The sequence below is a fragment of the Hyperolius riggenbachi genome, chromosome 1 (assembly GCF_040937935.1).
Source record: "Hyperolius riggenbachi isolate aHypRig1 chromosome 1, aHypRig1.pri, whole genome shotgun sequence".
NCBI classification, from domain to species: domain Eukaryota; kingdom Metazoa; phylum Chordata; class Amphibia; order Anura; family Hyperoliidae; genus Hyperolius; species Hyperolius riggenbachi.
Genome location: NC_090646.1, coordinates 325887283 through 325912320, shown reverse-complemented (window position 1 = coordinate 325912320; position 25038 = coordinate 325887283). Strand labels below are relative to the sequence as shown.

The 25038-nt window shown below is 43.8% G+C and overlaps 1 protein-coding gene across 2 annotated transcripts in view; it reads left to right on the top strand.

Annotated features, from left to right (window-relative positions):
• Positions 1-25038, top strand: part of TCF3 (transcription factor 3) — a 247204-nt gene that overhangs the window by 167522 nt on the left and 54644 nt on the right. For both annotated transcript variants that reach the window (XM_068233869.1, XM_068233867.1), the window contains exons 7-10: positions 390-519; positions 607-656; positions 11599-11698; positions 20445-20584. In XM_068233869.1, coding sequence (XP_068089970.1) covers positions 390-519; positions 607-656; positions 11599-11698; positions 20445-20584 — 420 coding nt within the window. The remainder of the gene's footprint in view (positions 1-389; positions 520-606; positions 657-11598; positions 11699-20444; positions 20585-25038) is intronic.

Here is a 25038-nt window from a genome sequence, read left to right as displayed (position 1 = left end):
GAGGAAAGAATGGATTTGCCTCCAAAGATTCAAAAAGTTGTAGTCACCACAACACATTTAACATGGGTAACACTCCTGCTTCATCGGGTAAATAATGAGCCTAAAAAACGGAAAAACTGAGACTGAGCTCCTCCAAGGCGAGTGATCGAATCTGGCAGGAATTGAACAAGAAATGTAACTGTCCTTTAGAGGAGTTCACAATATAATCCCTACCACAGTCAGTCTTATGTCCCTGCCATAGACTAAGGTCAGTTTCTGCAGAAACCAATAAACTTATGTATTGATTTTTGAGATTAAATATATAAAAAATGTAAACAGTTGTCATTATTCAGTTTAAGTTTAGAAATCTCGTCTTGTGTTGTGATTTTCTTTTTGTCATTATTTTGCAGCCTGGATTTGTACCTGGGGATTTGGGGATAAATAACCCCAGTGCTCTTTCACCCACAACAGGAAAAGGAGGCTCACAATATTACTCTTACACAAACAATGTACGGAGGCGTCCAGGAGAAATTAATCCTGGTAAGAAAATGTAAAAAAAAAATTTATTATTATTTTGAAAGCGGCGATTGCTGTTAATCTTTCAGTTTATCATGTTTCTCATTGCAGATAGTCAACCTAAAAAAGTGCGCAAAGTACCTCAAGGGCTTCCATCATCTGTAAGTAGTCTGACTATATGAAATTAAAAAATAAAATGTTAACACTTGTATAGCGGTTTCCTCCTGTTTGGACTTAAAAGTGCTTGATAGCTGCAGCACCAACCCTTAAAGCGGACCTGAACTTAGAATGTCCCCTCTGCTCTAAAAGATACACAACAGCGCAATAATCTTTAAATAAAGAACACTTCTTTGTTACAGCTGATACAAATCCTAAAATAAATCTGCACTGTATCTACTTCCTGATTCATGGAAGCAGACATATTGTTTACAGTCTGTGCTTTCAAATGGGCTTATCTGCAATAGGCAGTTATGTGACACAGGGGAGGGATCAAATTACAACTAGTGATTAGACACATATGAGGGTGAATTAGACAGGCTAAACTCTCTAAATACATACCCGGTGCATTGCTCTATGTTTTCCTTTTGTCCAGTGCAAGAGTTGAGGTCCACTTTAGCCTTTTCCTCTTGGTGTTAACCAGTTCATGACATCTAATCCTAACCTCTAATCTCCCCAACCTTAATCTATTACCGATCCTTAACCATATCTTCGCCTAACCACTATAGCTAAGCATTACCCTATGCCCTAATACTTGCCTTCCCAATCAATGTTTCTCATGACTAAAGGCTCACACACATGCTAGATTAAAGTTGGCTGAGGTGGCCGATATTAAACCGCCTCTGCTTATAATCTGATGTGTGTACAGCAGCCCCCAACCACCACACAACAAGCGATCCGCCCAACGGATCAATTCGACGATGCAGTGGCCGATAGCTTTGGTCTTCCTGCTTGCCCTGCACAGTGTCAGATCTGATATGTTTATGTACTTTTGGCTCCACACACAGTATTTCATTACTATGCTGCATGGCTGGAGGTGTGGGAGGGGTGTGTCCTAGTGTCTTTTTCCTGGCTCCAAACATTGGGAGGTATGCGTTCTGCATATCTGGAGATGCAATATATCAGACAGTAGGTTGAAGGGCCCTAAATAAATTCCTCTACACTGCAGGGGTCTCAAACTCAATTTACCTGGGGGCCGCAGGAGGCAAAGTCAGGATGAGGCTGGGCCGCATAAGGGATTTCACAAAAAAAGTCAATCAGCAGCACCCGCATCCCCCAGAACACCTCTCCCCCCCCCCCCCCCCCCCATCCCTTGCATTGATTTTTATTTCAAAATCAAATTCACACTGAAGCGAACTATTTTGCCTATTTTATCTTATAGTTCGCTTCAGTGCTCCCATTACAAGTAATCCGCCGTGTCCCCACCGCAAAACAAGGGCTGCAGAGCCCCCAAATCGCCCAGGGGGCAATCCGCCGGCATTTCCTGGAAGGGGCAGAGCTTTCAGCTTCAGCTCTGCCCCTCCTGACGTCAATTGCGGCGCATCGCCGCCTCTCCCTGCCCCTCTCTGTGAAGGAAGAGTGAGAGGGGCGGGCAGAGGCGGCGATGCGCCGCGATTGACGTCAGGAGGGGCAGAGCTGAAGCTGAAAGCTCTGCCCCTTCCAGGAAATGCCGGTGGATTGCCCCCGGGCGATTTGGGGGCTCTGCAGCCCTCATTTAGCGGCGGGGATGCGGCGGATTACTAGGGAGCACTGAAGCGAACTATAAGGAAGTTTTTGCCAGCGCGGGCCACAAAATATTGAATCAAGGAAAGCAAATGGGCCGCGAGTTTGAGACCCCTGCTCTACAGCCTAGGTTGTCACAGTATGGTACTTGTACCCCAGGGTATACTTCTGAAGGGTCCAGGCGGTACTCAGGCTTGATATAGTTAGTATAACAAATGTAGAGCTTTTGAAAATTATAAATCAAATAAATCCTATATAATCATCACCACCACCAAATTAGTATTTTAGCTATTTAAATGCAAAAGTAAACTTCTGGAAACTATTTAAAACAAATACTAAGTACTAAATATATCTCTCAAGGGGTGCTTTAGATCAGTGTTTCCCAACCGCTGTTCCGCGGCACACTAGTGTGCCGCGGGATGTTGCCTGGTGTGCCGTGCGGGGATTCCCAACCTGTGGTCCGCGGGACGCAGGACTGTCCTCTTCCTCCCCCCTCCCGCCCGTCCCCGCGGCCGCTTTTATTACCTTAGCAGCGGCCGCTCTCCCCTCTCCAGCGCATGTATTTATTCAAGCAGCGTATCTCCTGGCTGCTCTGTGTGTGATGCGCAGGAAGCAGGGCTCGGTTACCATAGTAACGGCGATACATATCGCCGTTACAGGAAACCGCTGCTCTGCTTCCTGCCGCTGCTTGAATAAATACACGTGCCATAGAGGGGAGAGTGGCCGCTGTTAAGGTAATAACAGCGGCGGGGACGGGCGGGGGGCACCACCTACCCATACTGGCTATACCGGGGCACTATACTGGCTATCCTGGGGCACTATACTAGCTATCGTGGGGCACTATACTGGGGCGCTATCCTGGGGCACTATCCTGGGGCACTATACTGGGGCGCTATCCTGGGGCACTATACTGGCTATCCTGGGGCACTATACTGGCTATCCTGGGGCACTATACTGGCTATACTGGGGCACTATACTGGCTATACTGGGGCACTATACTGGCTATACTGGGGCACTATACTGGCTATACTGGGGCACTATACTGGCTATCCTGGGGCACTATACTAGCTATACTGGGGCACTATACTGGCTATACTGGGGCACTATTCTGGCTATACTGGGGCACTATTCTGGCTATACTGGGGCACTATACTGGCTATACAGGGGCACTATACTAGCTATACAGGGGCACTATACTAGCTATACTGGGGCACTATACTGGGGCACTATACTGGCTATACTGGGGTGCTATCCTGGGGCACTATACTGGCTATCCTGGGGCACTATACTGGCTATCCTGGGGCACTATACTGGCTATCCTGGGGCACTATACTGGCTATCCTGGGGCACTATACTGGCTATACTGGGGCACTATACTGGCTATACTGGGGCACTATACTAGCTATACTGGGGCGCTATACTGGGGCACTATTCTGGCTATACTGGGGCACTATTCTGGCTGGGGCACTATACTGGCTATACTGGGGCACTATACTGGGGCACTATTCTGGCTATACTGGGGCACTATACTGGCTATACTGGGGCACTATACTGGCTATACTGGGGCACTATACTGGCTATACTGGGGCACTATACTGGCTATACTGGGGCACTATACTGGCTATACTGGGGCACTATACTAGCTATACTGAGGCAGCTAAACTCCCTACACTGGGGCAACTATGCTAGCTATGCAGCCGCACTCCAGCCCCCCCCCCCCCATAGCCTGCTGAGCACGGCAGTGTCCACTAGGTCGCGCAAACACCCGGACCCTGCCCCCTAACCCACCCCCAACTACCCCCCCCCCCCCCCCCCCCCCGCGCGCCGTTCCCCGGAGAAAATTTTGGTCAGGAAGTGTTCCCCAGGCCGGAAAAGGTTGGGAACCACTGCTTTAGATAATATTTATCATACCAGGGAGGGGCACAAGCTTTCAAAAGGGGTACAAACCAATAAAATGTTGAGGAATTCTGCTCTACAGCATCATACAGAAAAAGCCTGCATGTGGTGTTTGGGTATTGGCTTGATAATATTAAATAAAGCAATGTGTGAGTCATACAGTGTGTGCAGGGGGCCTGGAGAGGGTGTGTATAGCTTCTATCCAATGACAAGCAGCACAGCACATTCCAGCCTGACTGCCTCAGCCCCACAGAGCCGACAGAGGAGAGAAGATTAGATCATATAACAAAGATAACACAGCCACTGTGCAACTAGGAAGGCTGCAGTTAGACAGAGCACATTAGAACAGGTATAGGAACTTATCGGATAGAAGAAATAAGGATGAAAATTTTGTTACAGAGTCTCTTTAACAGAGCCAGGTATGAGCAAAGCCCTGTGCCCTGCTGTGTGAATGTTTCACTTTCCCCTTCATTAGCAATGTGGGCTGTCCTCATTATTATCTGTATCCAAACTGCTGCTGATCTATTCTGTTGTCGATCAGGAGCAGATTGGACATTTAGGAAATAATTGTCAGATCCTGTCAGACGGGAAATTGCATTATGTGTACCCAGCATGATTTCCTACCATATTATTATATTGTATTGTGTGTGGCTGAGGGAGACCTTTCAGGAATCCCACCCTTGAAAATCCTGGGTTTGCCCCTGCAATGTGCTTCCTTGATGGCCTTGTCTAGGACACCAAATCAAATGAACCACATCCTTGTAATTACATTAAAAAAGCTGACAAATTTTTAAACTGTTTTGATTGCTATATTTCCTCCTCTCCTGGAACACGTCACTTTTTACAGTGCACAAAGATGTGAGACCCAAATGTCCTTGTAGATTACAAGACGTGGACAAAACCAACAGGCCATCAAAGAAGCGCATTGGGAAGCACAAATGCAATACCGAGGAATGGTCTGGGGTGGGGTGGGGGGGAAATCGGGGGTGTGCGTCCTGCTGGATTCTCCACCTTCGTATCAGTCCTTCTGCCCCAATCTAACACCGCAGTCTTCTCCCTGTGTGGCGTGACCCTGCTTGAACAGGAGACAGAATAACGTCTACCTGACTATGGTCACACTCAGGCCTTAATGCGCAAGGTATAAGAACTGATATACCGAAGGCAGAGATACCAACAGAGACCTACAAGGCAAAACGCAGGCAGGAATGTCAAAATAAGCCAGGGGTTATACACGAGAGATACTAATTGTCCAGTGGGGATAAACAATCTCAGAGTCTGGTACAGGAAAAAGGTCAGTCCAGGCTCAATACAAATGCTCAATTTCAAGCAAGGGTCAATCCAGACGACATTCAACAGAAGTCAAGATACAGGCAAAGGTCAATCCAGGCGGCAATCAAGAGTTGTCAATGTACAAGCAAAGGTCAATCCAGGTAATCAATCCATAATACTGATAACCGTTAGGTAGATAAGCAACTAGTAAAGCTAATGCCATCATGGGCAATGGAAAATAAGCAAAGCCAGGCTTAAAGGGGAACTTCAGCCTAAACAAACATACTGTCATTCAGTTACATTAGTTATGTTAATTAGAATAGATAGGTAATATAATTTTTTACCCACCCTGTTTTAAAATAACAGGCAAATGTTTGTGATTCATGGGGGCTGCCATCTTTGTCATGGGGGCAGCCATCTTTTTGGTTGAAAGGAGGTGACAAGGAGCAGGAGACACAGTTCCAACTGTCCTGTGTCCTGATAACACCTCCCAGCTGCACACGCTAGGCTTCAAATGTCAAATTCAAAATGTCAAAAAAAAAATTTGCACCAAAACAGCAGAACGAGAGCAACAACATCAGAAATCCCATCATGCTTTGCACAGCATAAGGGGAAAACTGCCCGGGCAGTTTTCTTCTGTGCAGCTAAAAATGAGGCTTGGATAAGAGAAACAAAGTTCTGATGCTGTGAAACTGTTGAAGAAACACCAGGCCTTTTCAGTGCTGCTGAGTCGATTTTTAGTCCGGGGGTTCACTTTAAATTCAACATGCACCCAATCAGTGGCCAGCCACACAATAATCCACCAATCAGACAGAACCAGACTTTTCCTGAGTGTCAACTTCAAGTATGTCAGCTGACACTATGCCAACGCCAGAGAGTGTACTCTGGACGGGAGGAGAGATGCACCCGCCCACCTAGACTGCTATCATGTGCACACTAGAGAGGTGTTCCCGAAGAGGAGGTAGAATAGTTAGGGCTCACAGTAACTTTAAATTATCTGTATTGTATATATTAGAAATAATGCAAACATGCAAAAGTAAAACAGATTCCAGAGCAACTAAACAAGTATTTTTCTGTTAAAGCACCAGTTTTACGAAAAATTACAACAATTAAAGCGAAACTTACAAAAAAATAAAAAATGGATACTTACCTAGTTAGAGGGAAGCATCTGGATGATCCAGGGTTAAAGTAATAAGGGATGTAGGGGACTTGTGTAAATATTTGTTAGTGCAAAATCTCATCCAGTTGTTCAGGTGTGCCCCCGATGATTCACTATACGTAACAAAATGTGTATGGCGGAGCCACAACACAGAAGAGATGTGTGCTAGTGTGGTATTAGCGTCCTGGGACAGTGGCGTGATTTAGGAGCGGTCCGTTGGCCAACTTATGGGGGAGGGGCCTGCAAAAATTTGTGTGATTTTAAAAATCTTTTTTATGTGAGTGCATACCTTTTAATAAATGATAATAAATTTTAAAAAAAGGTTTTAGAGTTTTACACTATGTGGAGTTCATTATATTTTCTGAGGTGATTGATCTGTGTTTTCTGTGAGATGGAGAAGATAATCTGGAGAGTCCCGACAAAGTCAGAGAGAGGCCCTTGACTACCCCTAAAAGTGCTGCAGTCAGACCCATTTAACATTAGGGACATTGACTAAAAGTGATTGCTCCATCTGAAGGGTGAAGTGAAGGTATTCACTGATAGCCGTCTTGGTTTCCATGGTGTATTAACTACAGGTGTGCCACACTGATTGCATGCTGAGAAGCAGTAAAGCCATAAGGTGGCCACACACCATACAATTTTCTTCTTCCCTACAATTCAAGGTTTACAATTTCCTTAAAATTGATTAAACAAATCAACCACTCCCGATAAAAACGGGAAATCCATTCAAATTTCTTCCTTGAATACAAAAAAGCCTTAGATTTTTCAGGAAAACCGATCATTTTTATTTAATTGCCGTAAAATCGGATCATTTTATTGTATTGTGTGTTGCCACCTTTACGCTGTTTATTGATGAAGGAAGAACACTGACTATGGAACACCTTTTTAAACAGACTTAATAGTGAAGTATTGAAACAAGCTCACCCAGTTGTAGCCGGTGGTTGCTATTAGTCCATGAACTCCCATGGTAGAAAGGCATTAGGGTGGTATCAGTACAATGATTGCATGCAAAGAGGCTGCTCAGGACAGCAGAGACAGCAGATGGCGGTGCAACTCAGGCCCAGAAATCATGCGAGCCGGACAGATGAAGTCCTCTTTTGCACGGCATCATTGTACTGTTACCAACATCCTGACTTTCCACCACGGGAGTACATGGACTGGGGCCTCTACTGGATGAGCTTGTTTCAATACTTCACTATTGTTTGGTCTAGTTGGTATTGTTTGCAGGCTGACTATGATTGGGCCAGTAGTTTTTTACTGAGAACATCATATCATCTGGGGATTACTTAGTTTGCTGTGACTGGGCCGACTCGTGCTTGGTGGTAATTGATATTATTACTGTAATTACAATTTGTTCATCTGCTATGATTGGGTGGTAGTTCAGCCATAGATTCTGGTAATCAGTTCAACGTACTGCACACAAGTCTATTGGGTTTTACCCTGGATTCCAGAGAAACTGAACTTTTACCACAACCGCTTTCAGTGGCAATGTGGTATATAGAAATTCCAGAACTGTATATAATATCTCTTTACTCCTTAAGGTTTCATGTGAGCTTACATTGGCTACTGCAGTTGACATTAATTTGGTCCTGTTCCTATGTTAAGCTGTGTTTTTATATCTTTTGTGCTGTTTTGGGGAGGGATATTAGGTTTTGTACTGTATGAGGTGTTGAATGTTTGTTTATAAATAAAAGTTGCAATTTTGTATGAATTCCTGGGCTTGAGACCTGCATTCCTTCCATATTTTAGACTGTAAAACAAAACATCCCACTACAACGCCAAGTAATTCAGTTTTGTCTTGCATTGCACCCTGCTTCCCCCAAGATTTCTGTTGTGTACAGTAGTAGCGTGTAGCCTTCTTTCTTCCTAGACACCTTTCCTAATGTTTGGACCAAAAACCACAGGAAAATTGTCCTACATTCAGAATCATCCAGCAATGTGGAAGGGAGCCCCACTGTTTCTGAGTTGTTTAGTGCTCTCTGGAAATCTGTGCCAAGTAAAAGCATTATATTAACAGGCAAAATAAATAATTAAAACATGAGCTATGCTAATAATGTTAAAACAGGAGCTATTTGCATGTACTGAGCTTTATGTGAGCAAGACTGAACTCCCATGTTTGCATAGGTTTTCTCACACATGCTAAAATCATACTGGTAGGTTCATTGGCTTCCCCCAAAATGGTCCTAGACTATAGCTGGAATATTACAGTGTACTATTAAAGTGACACTGAATCGAAATAAAACTCATAATATAATGAATTGGTTGTGTAATACAGATAATTAATAAAGCATTAGTAGCAAAGAAAATAGTTTTTTTTTTTTTTATAATATTGCATCATTCTCTAATAATTGCAGTTTCCACAATTCACTCAGCATTTTAAATGATTTCACAGAGCAGGCTATTGACTATTTGGACTTTTCTCTGCAGACAAACCATAAACAAAGAAGAAACAATGAGAGACAGTTGAGATAAGAGCTTCAAAAGACAGTGCTGTCCAAGATTTTACAAAGTGGCAGAGCTCAAAGAAGCTCTTTTGCATATATAACTGAAGTTTCTTAACTCTTCCTGTACTGGAAACAATATGAGTGCTAATATCTGTGCTAATAATGTTTTATTTCTTAGCTGTACTACACATACAAATCATTATATCATAAGTTTATTTTCACTTCAGAGAACCTGTAATGAGAAAAAGGGCCCCTGGGGGGTTCTTACCTCTCGGGAGGGGAAAGCTTCTGGATCCGATTGAGGCTTCTCCTGTTGTCCTCTGTCCCACAATGGTCTCTCTAGGGTGCTTCGAACAGCGGCCATGTAAATATTTACCTTCCCTGGCTCCAGTGCAGGCGCTGTAGCAGCTCTCGGCTCGGAACAGGCGGAACTAGCTGATCCCAGTTGGGTTCACTCTACTGCGCAGGTGCAAGTCGCCTGCGCAGTAGAGCGGACCCGAATGGGATCAGCTATTTCTGCCCGTTGAGAGCCGCTACTGTGCCTGCGCTGGAGTCGGGGAAGATAAATATTGCAGGCGCTACTGCTCTTGTGCTACAGCCAGCAACAGCCTGACAAATTGTCATCTGTGGCTTACGAGGGGCACAGCAAGAACACCGTGGGACTGAGGAGGACGGTGAAAGCCTCAATCCGATTCAGGGGCTTCCCCCTCCCGAGGTGAGTACCCCCCAGGGACCCTTTTTTTTTTTTAGTACAGGTACTCTTTGAGGTTAAGACATTAGGATGTGAGCCCCTTTGAGGGATAGTTGATGGAAAATAATTTAATATACTCTGTAAAGAGCTGCATAAATTATCTGTATAAATACATAATAGTAATAATACCAATCATAGTATATACAGGCTTACTAGATAGGATTCCTAAAGGTGAGACCCAGGAAGAGAAGAATGCATGTATTCAAGGGGAAACTGTCTAATGATAAAAAACAAATGATCCTAGTACCCCCTTCCTCTTTAAAATGAAAAGCTTCTGCAAGCCATAGAATTCACTAGAATATGACATGGAAGATGGTGCAGGTACTACTGTGTCACTTACAAAAATCTAAATCCTATCCAATAGTTCTGACGACCTACTACACTTGATTATAATTCTTGTATCCTTGTGCTCACTGCCTTCCTCCTACATACTTCTTCTCATACCTGGAGTACAGCCAGTGTGTAGGTCTTGATTCATAGCTGCAGACCACAATACAAAATCACATCGCTTATGGGCGATATTGCAAAAAACAAGGGTAATTTTTTTTTTCCACCCCACAAACCCTCTTATGATAGGCAGGTGACCTGATTTTACACTTACTGAGTTGCGACAACGACATAGCTGGGTATAAAAAGTAAAGTAAAATGCTACCCTGTTATACAGTCTTATGGGCATGCAATCAGGCATACAATCATATATATGCTCCTAAAAATTACTGGTACTTAAAATATGAGACTGTTTTTTGTGTATCTTGAGACTTACTTTAAGCAAGCTGTGTTACTGGTGCTACCATTACACAGTACAATTCATGTCAAGCTTGCAGCTTGCTGCTCAACCACTCCCCTAATACTTCACCACCCCCTCTCGCCCCACTTTCTCAGCCAGACAGAGGAGAGGAAATGACTTCACTCCCCTGGAGGGGGAAGCAAGCCCCCAGCCTTTTCCAACACTTACAGGGGACAGAGAAGGGGAAGAGGAGATTTTGTGTGATTTACTGCTTCCTGAGTAACTATTAACTGCTTCAGCCCTTGCCTCAAATAGCATGGCTAAGATGAAAGAGAGAATTTAAAACATCCTATAAAATTACACCAACAGTAAGCTATGTAGATAGAACATACCAGCTATTGATAGAAGCTAGTTATTCGTATTACTCCTTTTCCCAATTCATAGTTATAAGAATGTGGAAACATTTTAATTTTTAACTTTTTATCTAGGGGTTAATTTGTATCCACTGAAATCTGAGCTTTTAGTCTGGGACAAGTGTTGGAGATCTCATGGGAGGGGGAGTGGAATTCCACAATTCTGGTACATGCCTTTCCCATACATCACTTTCAGAGACACATACATTCATACATGTAACATTTGTTATTCTTTTGCATCTTGCATTAACAGACTTTAGTGTTTACCCCACTACCCATTATTTCTGGAATAGGTGCAAAATATGCTTCATAGTTACATAGTGTATTGTCATTTGGTGTATATTTATCACTGGGTCCGTAATTTTACACTTTTTTTTTGTAATTCCTTCCTTTTGGCTCTGCTTGTGCTTATAGATGTCTCCTCTTTGCTCCCAGCTGCCCTGAGTTTTGGCATAGTGCCATGATAGAACAGATGGTACTGGTGGTGGTCTGTTCCTCCCCCTTCCCTGTAAACATACAGAGATGTGGTAGAATTTTAATATGCTTTGCAATTAGAAGCTTTGAATGTATAACTTTTCTTAGTATTGCACAGAAATGGATGGATTACATGTTCTGTTTTAACAGTTAAAACAAATGTAAATGCTACTGTATATTATTGTTCATTTGTTTTTGTTTTTTTATTGTAGAGCTTTAGCTTATTGTAACTTTTTTTGGGATTTAAATAGGTTTACCCTGCTAACTCAAGCGAAGAATATGGTGGTGACCGTGGAAGCTTTGTATCAAAGCCACCAAATTCTATTTACCCTGGGGGATTCTACATGGCAGGTGATTGTTTGCCATTTTGTCTAAAACTAAGACCTATATTTTTTTTTTATTATGTATATAAAATTATTATCCTGATTATTTTCCAAAATACGTTTGAAAGTACTCGGTGTTTAGCCAAATATATTTGAGTATTTATAGGGACAAAGCAGATCTGCTCCAGTGTAACAGAAAGCATATTAATGCAAAAAATATGATTTCCTATTACATTTTATTGGATACAAATTTTAAGTATACAGTATAATAAAAAAAATATATAATTTTAAATTTATAATCTTAAAGTGAGCCAGCAGTGATGTGAAAACTATTAAATTGGGAATGGCCCCATGAAGTAAGGTGGCTCTATGTCTGTTCCAGCAATTGTTTTCTTCCTCCTTGTTAGGGCTGGTTCAGACGGGCGTTTTTGTGGCGTTTAACGCAGCGTTTCAGACGCAGCGTTTTTTGGGATCTACTGCCATCCCATGCAAGTGAATGGGAGCGTTTAGAGCTGGCTTTTGCAGGCTTTCATGAAAGCCTGGCAGTAGATCCCAGCGTTGCGTCTAGTCTCAAAAGCAACATGCTGCTTTCAGAGGCAGTAAACGCGAGGAAACAATAGCAGAGACCAGAACTGCTAGCCTTGAACGCTTTTCAAAAGCTTTCAAAAGCTAGCTTTTAAACGCTGGCGTTTAAACGCTGGCGTTTGAACGCAATGCCAAGCAAAAGCTCAGCAGACGCCCGTGTGAACCAGCCCTTAAGGTGGCCACACACTATACAATTTTTTAAATATATGTTCAATTTAAGAATTGCAATCAATTTTTCTCACTGTAACATTTCAAAAATCTGACCAATGTACCACACACATATGCTCAATTTTTCCCCAATTATGATAAAAATGATTGGAAACTGACAAAATTGCTAGGGTTTGTATATTAATAAATTGCCAATCTAACACACACCATACAATCTTTAGAAAGGTTGAAGAAAAATATCTGTCATTCCGGATCGATAATCGAAGAAAACGGGAAATCCGATCGGATTTTTAAGTCAAAGGAAAAAAAAGCTTTTGTTTTTTTCAGGAGATCCAATCGTTTTTATCGAATTGCTATAAAATCGGATCATTTTGTTGTATTGTGTGTGGCCACCTTTAGTCTAGTGGAGTAATTCACTGTGTCAAGCTCTGGGAAAACCTAGCTGTCACTGCAGGCACCCAAAGGCTTGACAGGGATGCAGTGCCTGCCTCTGTCAACCTACACCCACCCACAGTGGAATATAAATCCTTACCCACCTTTCCCTTGCAGGATTGGACAAATTGGCAAGGGGAAGGTGGGCAGCAGAGATAACTGACAAAAGTGTGGGAGCTGGTACTACAGTCCTGTTACCTGTAGCTTGACAGATAATTAATGAGGAGGAAGAAAAAGATCACAGGGTATGTAAGAACTTGCAACCTGCTGCATGGATCCAATCTCAGTTTGATATATTTTAATTTTACCTTAAAGTGAACCTGAGGTGTGAGTGATGTTGAGGCTTCCATATTTGTTTTCTTTTAAACAATACCACTTGCCTGGCAGCCCTGCTGATCTATTTTGGCTGCAGTCGTGTCTGTAGTACATGAGAATCAAGCATGTAGCTAATCTTGTCAGTTCTGACAATATTGTCAGAAACACCTGATCTGCATATGCTTGTTCAGGGTCTATGGCTGAAAGTATTAGAGGCAGAGAATCAGCAGGACAGCCAGGCTACTGGTATTGGTTAGAAGGAAGTAAATATGGCAGCCTCCATATAACTCTCACCTCGGGTTCCCTTAAAGAATACCTCTACTAACGCCTCTGTATCTCTACTTCTGAGGCTAATATCTTCATGTGTTTGAGTGATTTTTGAAATGTAGACCTACAAATCAGATGTATTGTATGTAAGAAAAAGTATTCATGACAAGATCAGATCACAGTTGCTCTTGAATTTTTTTCTTTATTGGGACTCCTGTTGCTATAGCAGGAGAAGGAAACGTAAATGTAAAGGAAAAAAGGGGGGCTGGGGAGCATATGTCACAAATCACAAAAATCAAAAAATAAGTGAAAAATTACAAAATTTATTAATATTATAATTGAGCATATTAAAAAGCACCAATGTAAACTGCCAAAAGACCACGCTCAGCAACCAATCAGACATCAAACACACCACTGTCTAAGACCACCTAATGTGATCAGGGATCCAAAATGTCCTATAAAAAGTAGGCCTAGACAAGTATAGTGCATCAAAAATGGGGACTATGGGAAAGTAGCAGTTATAGCAGGCCGGTACAGATGACAGAGGCAAAGTAAGTCAATATATCCAGCAAAGACCAGGAAGCCAATAAAGCATCTGCAGACAAACAGTTCAATGAAACAGCATAGCCAGCATGGACAGATGGAATGCAGGTTGCAGCAAGCACAAATCAGAGAAATGGCATGAAGCATAAGCCATACTATACCCAATCCTGGTACAGCAGTACGGAGTCCAGTTAGCTCCTGAAGGCTGTCTGGTCTCTCAACCCCATGTGTAGAAGCCCAAGGCTGGGGGAGTGACTTTTAATCCGATAGAGGAATCAGGTCCAGTGTGCTAATGTGGCAGGCTATGATGGTCAAAGCAAAGTCCCATGTAGGCAGAGAGCTAAAGGTCTTCCAGGTGGAGATCGTAGAGATGCCTCAGGCCAGCAGAGGGTGGAGGCGGAGAGTGGGAGGGCAGCGGGACAAAGGCAGACAGGTGCTAGCACCACGCCGGCAGCACTGACATGTTTCGCCGGGTCTACCGGCTTTTTCGAAGGGAGGCGTGGCTGGGATCATGTGCTGCCTGAGGCTCCTTATAGGGCAGCGTCATCAGTCACGCGCGCGCACGCACGCGTAATTACGTACGCGTCAACCAACGCGCACGCGTACGCATGCGCACTAACGCCGCAACGGACACGCAGCTCAGCCTCGCCCCCACCATGGCCCAATCAACAGGCCAGACAAAATAAGTCGGCCTGATGCGTGATGGTGGCAATCAAGGTGAGAGGGCAAAGTGGGGGCGGAGAAAAAGGGGCTGTGGGGCAGCACATGAGAACATAAAAAATATAACAGCAAAAACGTATATGAAAATAAAGTGAATCAAAACCATGCAAACGCAACATACACAGACAAACAGAAAGAAATCAATATATTCATAACTCAGAGTCAGCAAATATTAGCATACAATCATCTTTACTGTAGAAGTAGGACCCAAGGGGACTGCGACAACGCAGTACCACAGTCCAAACAGTGCGAAAAGTCGTCGCACTCAAAAAGGCAAAAAAACTGAGCAACAACGTATGCCAGCTATGAACGGCAGATGCCACAGGGGAAGACACATGGAGACAACAGCTCGGAGCGTATACAAGCCCGCAGACACAGGGGGCAATGGAGGAGCAGACCAACGGAGGGGGGCAAAAAAGGAGACAGCAGGACAAGTGGGAAAAAGCGGGAAGCATCAGTTAGGCAGAAAGGCCGCAAAACCGACCGTTTCATTGAGGCCAGGGTATTCAGTGGCCTCCAACTCATAGATCCACCTAGACTCTTTTTGTAAAGTATTAGAGGCAGAGAATCAGCAGGACAGCCAGGCTACTGGTAATGGTTAGAAGGAAGTAAATATGGCAGCCTCCATATAACTCTCACCTCGGGTTCCCTTAAAGAATACCTCTACTAACGCCTCTGTATCTCTACTTCTGAGGCTAATATCTTCATGTGTTTGAGTGATTTTTGAAATGTAGACCTACAAATCAGATGTATTGTATGTAAGAAAAAGTATTCATGACAAGATCAGATCACAGTTGCTCTTGAATTTTTTTCTTTATTGGGACTCCTGTTGCTATAGCAGGAGAAGCAAGATTCCAATGTGGTTATGACAAAGCTATTAAGTCTAGTGAAGACTTCTTGAAATGGGCATCCAGAAATCTACATACTGCCTGTATGCGATTCTGTCAACCTGGATCCACCCACCCATATTTAAATAATCAGTAATAGGAGGATTTGGCCTTTAAACTGGCTTCCTAATCCTCTTCATGACAACAAGACGATCACCTTATTTGACAGTTGTTTCTCAACTAGTATGCACTTACTCATCTCTTATTCAGCATACTACTTAAAGGATACCCGAGGTGACATGATGAGATAGACATGGGTATGTACAGTGCCTAGTACACGAATAACTATGCTGTGTTCCTTTTTTTCTTTCTCTGCCTGAAAGATATCAGGTATGTAAGTGGCTGACTCAGTCCTGAGAAAATGGCTTCTTAGAGCAGGAAAGAGATAAAAAGGGTCAATAGTTCATATATTTTATCTCTGGCATACTTCAATGAATCTGTCATTGAGCAAAAACTATAAAACACTTAAACTTAAAAAGTAGATTTAAAAATAAAATAAAACTGGAATATCTGAAAAAGTCATTTTTAGGAGACGGAAGATAGATGGCTAGATGCAATCATTTATTTCATTAGTTTATTTGCGCCTTGGGTGATCTTTAAAACCAGACTTTTAAGTGTTCTACCTGACACATGCACAGACTTGATTGTCCATCCACTTTGCTTCTTCATGTTAATGGATTATTAATCTGAACAAGACAGCACAGTGCTTAGCCATATTAACCATAGACCTGCTTGGCCTTAGACATGGAGGTGGCTCTCTGGTGGAAATTCCTCAAGCCCCCCCCCCCCCACCCCCTTCAGCAAAGCCCCTTGCCTTGTCAAGGACATGGGGCTCATCCCCTCCTTATGCTTGTAGAGATTGGTGGTAAATGCCTCCATACATTGTTGTGATGCATCCAACATTTTTCTTATCTAATACATTAGGCGAGTCAAACCCAATCACTAAAGTGAACCGAGCATCATTTTTAACACCCAGGGCAGCTCTATAGCAAATTAAAATGCATTCTAAAAATGTGGTTTATTATTTAAAAAAAACTTTAATATTACCTCATTTGTTTACATCTAAGGGTTAAAATAGCCACTTTGTCCGTCCGTAAAGGATGGCTTGATGGTGGAACACAGATAAGAAATCACCTTATTAGACTTAATTGACCACAAACAAACCCCCATTGTACTTCAAACAGAAAACATCAGTTACAGTTGAAGAATTTCACACCTAGCCTGGACAATGCTAGTTGTAAAACAGCAGGGGTTGAGCTTCTGAACAATGGCAGCCCTTGCAGCTATTTGAAGCCAAGAGCTGCTTGGATCCCTTCAAGGAGCCAAAATATAAAACATAGTCTGTCGCGGGACAAGTTATTTATTAATATTTAACATTTATTGAACAGTCACAAACTAAGTGATGTAACTATGGTGACCAAAGAGGGCCTGCTCCTCCCCTTCTTCAGAGTAGTGCAGTGGAACAAAGTAATATTTACCTGCTCCAGTCCTGCTTTGGGTCTCCTCTGATCTTCCTGACTGCCACACGCTGTATGCTGCATCATTTTAGCTGCTAGGGAATGTCATGATCGTAAGAAAAAGTTATGGAAGCACAGGACATGTGACTGCCAGAAGGGACAACATATCGCTAAAACAGGCAAACATTACATGGACCCAAACGGGGTCCCATGCTAATTTTTGGGAGGGTGGGCTGTGGCTTACTGCTGTACCCCATGTCAAACTGACAGTGTTTAATTCAGAAATAGAGTCACTTGTGTGCTCCTCCGGATGGGCAGACAGTGTGCTGTCTTTCTTTTGCTGCTTACAATAATGGACATTGGATGCTTTCAAAGGGCCTAATAGAGTGGCAAGGAGGGCCGCATTCGGCCCACGGGCCTTGTGTTTGACACCTGTGGAATAAATCATATCTCCTATCACATCAACCAGAACACAGAGTTAATTGGGCTTTAGCCCTTATCAAAAGTTCCTGGGCTTTCAAACGCCCCTGACTGGCCATCCATCTGCCTTTTGACAAAACCTAATAGAGGACCTTTCCCAAAGAATTTTTCCTCCAGAACCCCATAAATCAAAACCTTCACACCTCTCCTGTCGTAAAACTCTTGCCAGGAGTTTTAAAAGAGATCATCTCTGATCCTTATCTTTGTTTCCCCACACATCTGTTCTGTTGGCATACCAGAAAAAAAAAATCATATTTTTCATATTTCATTGTTTTGACACTGCCAATATGCTAACAACCATATTTTACTAAAGTTATTAAAGAGAACCTGAACTAAAAATTAAAAGTCAAAATAAACATACGCAGGTCATGCTTACCTCCTGTGTAGTCTACTCATCATTCTCTTTCTTCTCTCCTGTGTCCTGTTTGTCCCCTGTGATCAATGGAATTCTCTGTCCTCCATTTTGAAAATGGCCATTACCCCATAACAGCTTCCTGGTCAGCATACTGTTAAACTGTAATATCGCCCACATGAGCCATAGGAAAACATGGACATTGCCATGCACATTCAGTTGTAACTGACAGCAGCTGCTATATAACTGACAGCAACTGGTATATTTCAGTTCTGACAAAATATTGTCAGAACTGGAAGGGATCACTGTAAGAAGAAAACTGTGAGCTTCTTAGAGGAACTGACGGCGAGGTTAGTATGTAATATTCATTTGCAGCTACATCATGTGTTTATTTTAAATAATTTTGCTCAGTTCAGGTTCCCTTTAAGGGCAGTCTGACACACATTATGTTCCCAGGTGGATCAGACATCCAGACCCTGAGGAATACAGGTTCTCAGTCGTACTTTGCAGTTTAATACTTATGTTTAATATGTGTGAATTTATAATGCCTTACTAAATGCAAATGTGCAATCCATACCTTGATGTGACTTAAGGGCATTGAGAAATCGGCATACCTGGTATTCTGCCAGATCTCTCTCCCTGGATGTCAAACTGCTCCAGCCCCAATTGCAGCAAAGCTGGACTTTGCTTTTTGCAGGCAGCCCCCCCCCCCCCCCAACAGGATGAGCCCTTTAAGAGACCTGATACCACAGATCTTGGAGTCCTTTGTCTATCATCTGTTGTCGAATTCCATCTACTGTCAGGCCAGCAGGACACTGGCCAACACGCAATATTCTGGATTATTCAGCACAAAGACTTCACCTCTTGTTGGATTCAGCCAAACGTGGTATTTTGAACTTTCAGACATTCTTCATCATGTTCTCTTCTCTGTATTTCTGTCCAACCAATCCTCTGTTCAACTGCTAGATATATTTTTGGGTAGTTTTAATGGATATTTTGTGTGTATAGTTTATATAGTAAAACTATTTAATCATTCCAGTTTTTGCCCTTGTTACCGGATTATTCTGATCCGTGCTAGAACTCTGTCCTCAGAAGAGACACACTGCTGCATTGTCTCAATTTTATAAATTGTTCAATTTGGCTAGTTAGGTTACAAATAACCATTTCTTCCTTTCTGGAATAGCTAGTTCTGAGGTCTCTCCACCTCATTTCAATCTAGAGAGTGGTGGCAGCAAAGTACCAATTTCCAGCTCAAAATCAATAATTTTTACCAATTGTGCATACAATCGAGTTCATTGCATGTATGGGCACATCATCCAACCTTAAATATTTGCTTTGCTCACAGTGCAATCGCATTCAGAAGCCCCCAGTGGATGACACCTGAATTGCAACTGTGGCATAGTAAGACGGGGTTGGTGGGTGTTGTTACAATGGTGTAATCTGGGAGCATCCTTTAATATGCGGACACCCAGATGTCTGTCCCCTTATAAGTAAATAGGTATAGAGGGTGATTTTTACCCCCAATCTATTTATAATGAAAGTAAAAAAAAAATAGACTAATTGTAGACCCTATGCTCTTTTCTTTAGTAATCTTGATTGCAGAGTTACATCCCTCCTCCCCCACTGCTCCCAGCCAGACTACCCTGGCAGCTCCATGGACTCCCCTACCATGCCTCTTACTGAACTGCTGGGAGCTTCAACACTGCTCCCACAGTGCCAACTCTGTTGGGACCTCTGCCCCTCCCCACCAGGATTCCATTGCATTCCAGTACAGGGAGTCCTGGGAACAGAATATTTAAATTTCCTACCAGACACTGAGATTCAGGTCCAATTAGGTCATTTAAAAGTGTTTCAGGGCTCCCTATAGTGTAGTGCACTAGAGTACCGACCACAGAGGTGCAGTGCAAAGCAGTGAGTCCAGTTGGAGGTGGGGGGCGAGGCTGGTTGGTTGGGAGAGACCCTGCAAGATTATTGAAGAGAGACGGTAAGAAAAGAAGACAGAAGCATACACATACAGTAGATTCACTGAAAGGAAGTATACAAAAAGAGAACACAGAAGAGTAAAGGTTTTTATGTTATATTTATATTTTCTTTCTTGCTTTAACAAGGTTTTGTTCTTTTTTTAATGACCTCCTATGCCATTTTTAGGATGGGCATCTTGAGGTTCCCATATCACAAGGGGCTCCCAGATTCCACAAAAAGCTCCCCCCCCCCCCCCCCCCCCAGGTCCTACTACACAGGGTGGTGGCAGGTACTCCAACCTCCCCTAGCAGGAGCTGGGGTCGGTCCCCCTTTTCCTAAACCTGGACGGCTCTTGGCTGGAGAGTAAAAAGAGTTCCACTCCCCTCCTGCAGAGCCTCTTCACGTGACGGATTATGTGACCTGGTATAGTGTAGTAAAGAAGAGCCATGCGCTAGCTGGCTCAGACATCCTGTGTTAGTTATGTTTTATCCTGTGCCCTGGAGCATTTGCATGATCAGTCTGGAACTCTTTAGCCCTTGCTAAAAAACTGTATTATAATTAAAATACTAATGCATTTAATTTTCTTTATCCTGAAATTATTCTTAGATGGTCTTCATAATTCCTCAGACGTTTGGACTCCCTCAGGTGCTATTGGACAAGGCAGTTATAGCTCCATTCTTGGCAGCTCTCAGGCTTCTCTTTCCCAACCCACAAGTTTCAGTGGCCTACATGCTCACGAGCGAATAGTAAGTAAATGAAAACTTGGAATTGTTGTACTTATTTTGTTAGCAAATCTAGTCATTCTGTTTTGCTTCATGCCAACTTCTTGTTAAAGGGGCACTATAGGGAAATTTAAGCTACAGGGATAACCCTGTAGCATGTTTCTAATTGGAAGAGCAAAACTTATTAGGTAGTATATCTGTTTACCAAGGTCCTCTGGATAGGATCATTTATGGCACACTTAGGGCTTGTGCACACCAAGAGCACTTCTGAGCGCTTTTAAAAACGCTAGCGCTTAGAAAAGCGCTTGACTAACATGATTCTCCTGCGGCATTTTGGAGGTGATTACGCCTCAATGTGAAGTACAGGAACAGTGGAAAATCTCTCTAAATAGCACTGAACAGAGCAATTTTTTTCAAAGCATATTTCCTAAAGCTGTTCACTTCCAGATCAAAGTTTACAAGAACTACAAAATCACTACAATAAAATACTACAAAATCGCTAGGCATAAATAGGAAATCAATAGGCACATGCCCAGAATCGCTACTGCAAATCAGCTACAAAAAGCTAAGCATTTGCGATTATGCGTAGCGATTATTGGCGTGTACTAGCCCTTACCAATGACGTCGTCCTCTGTTCAGTTGTAACAACTGATTTCTCTCCTCTCTGTATTGTGCTGTGAGATAAAAGCCCTTCTGTTATGCTGGGAATACACGGTACGTTTTTGTACTGTGTAATCGAGTCGCTAATGGCTCGATTGATAATTTCCGACGTGTCCGATCACCTGCCGGATCGATTCCCCGCTCGATACCGTGGGCAGGACAATGGTAAAAAACGAAAAGAAGATAAGCGCCCGCGGGTACGAGCGGGAATCGATCTGGGCGCCCGCGGGGACGAGCGTGGATGCGCCGGAATCGAGCCAGCGGCTCGATTACACGGGCAAAAACGTGCCGTGTATGCCCAGACAAATGCTGGGAATACACCATACAATTTTCTGTTAGATTTACCTGCCAGATAGATAATTTTCAACATGTTAAAAATAATCTATATAACCATTTATCTGCCTAGCAATTAGGCATTGTTTTACTCAGCAGGAGATAACCAGAAGACAATGCACCAGAGATAATGACCAGTCTCTACAAAAAATAATGTAAAGCTGGGTCTACACGGAGCGATGTGTCTTATCAATCGAGCCACTGATGCGGCTCGATTTATAAGATCCGACAGGTCCGATCTTGCCGCGGCCGATTCCCTGGTCGTTCCCCACGAGCGGACAATGGCAGGGAATCGAGCGGAAGATAATCGGCACCGGCGGGGACGAGGGGTGATCGAATCCGACGCGGGGATGTAGGTACGCGCTCCGTGTAGATTAGGCTTAACAGAAAATTGTATGGTGTATTACCAGCATTATGTAGGCTCAGTCAGCAGCAAGTACTGATATCGTAGGTAAATAGACAGCTTCCTGTTTATTTACCGAAGACCTTTCACAGCAGATATCCTTACTTGCTGTGACTGAGCCTGCATTACAGAATTTTATCTCGCAGCACGAGAGGAGCCAAATCAGTTTTCATCTTTTTCACTGCTACCCAAAGTTGTCAAAGCCAGGGAAAATATTAAAGGGACTCCGAGCTCACGAAAAAAAGAAAAGTTGTACTCACCAGGGGCTTTCTCCAGCCCAGTGCTGGTCGGGAGGTCCCACGCCGGCGTCCTGGCTCCTCTCCTTCTCCCCGCTCCGGTATAGCTGACAGGCCGCAGCCCGGGCGACACTCGGTGGAGTGTCGGGCTGCAGCTTCCGCGTATGACGCGGATTACGTCACACGCCGGCCGCCTCGCGTCATCACGGCGGCCGGCGTGAAAGTACTGCGCATGCGCGATTAAAGCGCGCATGCGCAGTACTTTCACGCCGGCCGCCGTGATGACGCGAGGCGGCCGGCGTGTGACGTAATCCGCGTCATACGCGGAAGCTGCAGCCCGACACTCCACCGAGTGTCGCCCGGGCTGCGGCCTGTCAGCTATACCGGAGCGGGGAGAAGGAGAGGAGCCAGGACGCCGGCGTGGGACCTCCCGACCAGCACTGGGCTGGAGAAAGCCCCTGGTGAGTACAACTTTTCTTTTTTTCGTGAGCTCGGAGTCCCTTTAATACATTGCATACATTTTTCTTGAATTTTAATATAAAGTGAATATAACAAGTGTAGCACCTGCAAATGCAAGGTGTTTTATTACCACTGCCAGGATCTACAAGTTGTAGGGTTAATCACCCACCTGCTCGCTCGTAATTCATTAATGATAGAAACTCTGCCCTCCTCCATCTGAGAGACAGTCGTGGCCATTTTTCTGAAGCTCTGTAGCCACCCCCACCTACAATGTTGGCTGCTGAGCTGGGGCAGGCCCTGGCAATTAACCCACAGCTGGCTTATGCAGTAATTCCATTTTTTTACTGGAAGCAGGGGTGCAGCTAAGGCTTTTGTGGCCCCAAGCGGACTGCAGGAAGTGGCCCTAGGGCGAAATATGGGTGTGGCTATCCTGCATACGTGGGCGTGGCCATGACATGTGGGTGGAGCTGGAGGGCGGATTGGGGCGGGGCTGTTTGCGGGGAAAATGGATGTGGGGGTGATTGAGGCGCGCGCAGATGGATTTGGCCATGACATTGTATGGGCGGAGCTTAACCGTAGCACAGCAAATATAGCCAACTATGACATTAAATAATAAATGCAGCAACAGTTACCCCAGACACCAGAAAATAAAAACGCAATTTGTGCAACATTTCAGCAGAAAACAAACAGAATTTGGGCCACATTTCAGCAGAAATCAAACGCAATTAGGGCCACATTTCAGCAGAAATCAAATGCAATTAGGGCACATTTTCAGCAGAAATCAAACGCAATTTGGGCACATTTTCAGCAGAAATCAAACGCAATTTGGGCACATTTTCAGCAGAAATCAAACGCAATTAGGGCACATTTTCAGCAGAAATCAAACGCAATTAGGGCACATTTTCAGCAGAAATCAAACGCAATTTGGGCACAGTTCAGCAGAAATCAAACGCAATTAGGGCACATTTTCAGCAGAAATCAAACTCAATTAGGGAACAGTTCAGCAGAAATCGAACGCAATTAGGGCACATTTTCAGCAGATATCAAACGCAATTAGGGCCACATTTTCAGCAGAAATCAAACACAATTAGGGCACAGTTCAGCAGATATCAAACACAATTAGGGAACAGTTCAGCAGATATCAAACACAATTAGGGAACAGTTCAGCAGATATCAAACACAATTAGGGCACATTCTCAGCAGAAATCAAACACAATTAGGGAACAGTTCAGCAGAAATCAAACACAATTAGGGCACATTTTCAGAGCTGCAAAAAGAAAAGAATTTACTCACCTGGCACTGGCACTGGCAGAAGTCTTCTCTCCCCGTCTCCTCTCCTGGCCGGCTCCTCAGGCGCGCAGTTCCCACGGAGCTCCCTCCCTCCTCCAATCTCCCGCGCTGATTGAATCAGGGCTACGGGAAGATGGCCACCCGAATCCCTGTACTGGAGGCATATAAATAGTCTCCAGAGCAGGGCTTCGGCGGCGGCCATCTTCCCGTAGCCCTGCCCTGCTCTGCTAGCCCCGCGGGGCTGCGGGGAAACAGTGACGTCACGCCGATGTCACTGAGCCGCCGAGGCCCCTACAATCTTGAGGCCCCAAGCGACCTCTTGGTTCGCTTTATGCCTTGCGGCGCCCCTGACTGGAAGTATTGTTTAACCACTTTGGTATCAGCAGTCTCTGGCCCCTTAAAGAGAATCTGTATTGTTAAAATCGCACAAAAGTAAACATACCAGTGCGTTAGGGGACATCTCCTATTACCCTCTGTCACAATTTCGCCACTCCTCGCCGCATTAAAAGTGGTTAAAAACAGTTTTAAAAAGTTTGTTTATAAACAAACAAAATGGCCACCAAAACAGGAAGTAGGTTGATGTACAGTATGTCCACACATAGAAAATACATTCATACACAAGCAGGCTGTATACAGCCTTCCTTTTTAATCTCAAGAGATCATTTGTGTGTTTCTTTCCCCCTGCAGCTATCTTCCACTGAAGTGTCAGGCTGTTTCTTACTGCAGAGTGCAGACAGCTCTGCCCGTATGTAATTCCTCAGTATGTGAAAGCCCAGCCAGCTCAGAGGAGGATTTATCCAGCTTGTAAAAGATAAGAGAGAAGCTGCCCTAATCTAAATAACACACAGGCAGTGTGCAGAGAGGGGCCTGGAGGGGGGAGATGCATCACAGAACCACAACACTGAAGAACTTGGCAGCCTTCCAGAGACAGGCTGACAAGTCTGACAAGAGAGAGATAAGTTGATTTATTACAGAGATGGTGATAGTAGAACGTGCTGCAGTAAGCCAGAACACATTAGAATAGCTTTTGGAATTTGTAGGATGATAAAAAACAGGATGCAATTTTTGTTATGGAGTCTCTTTAAGGACCAGAGACC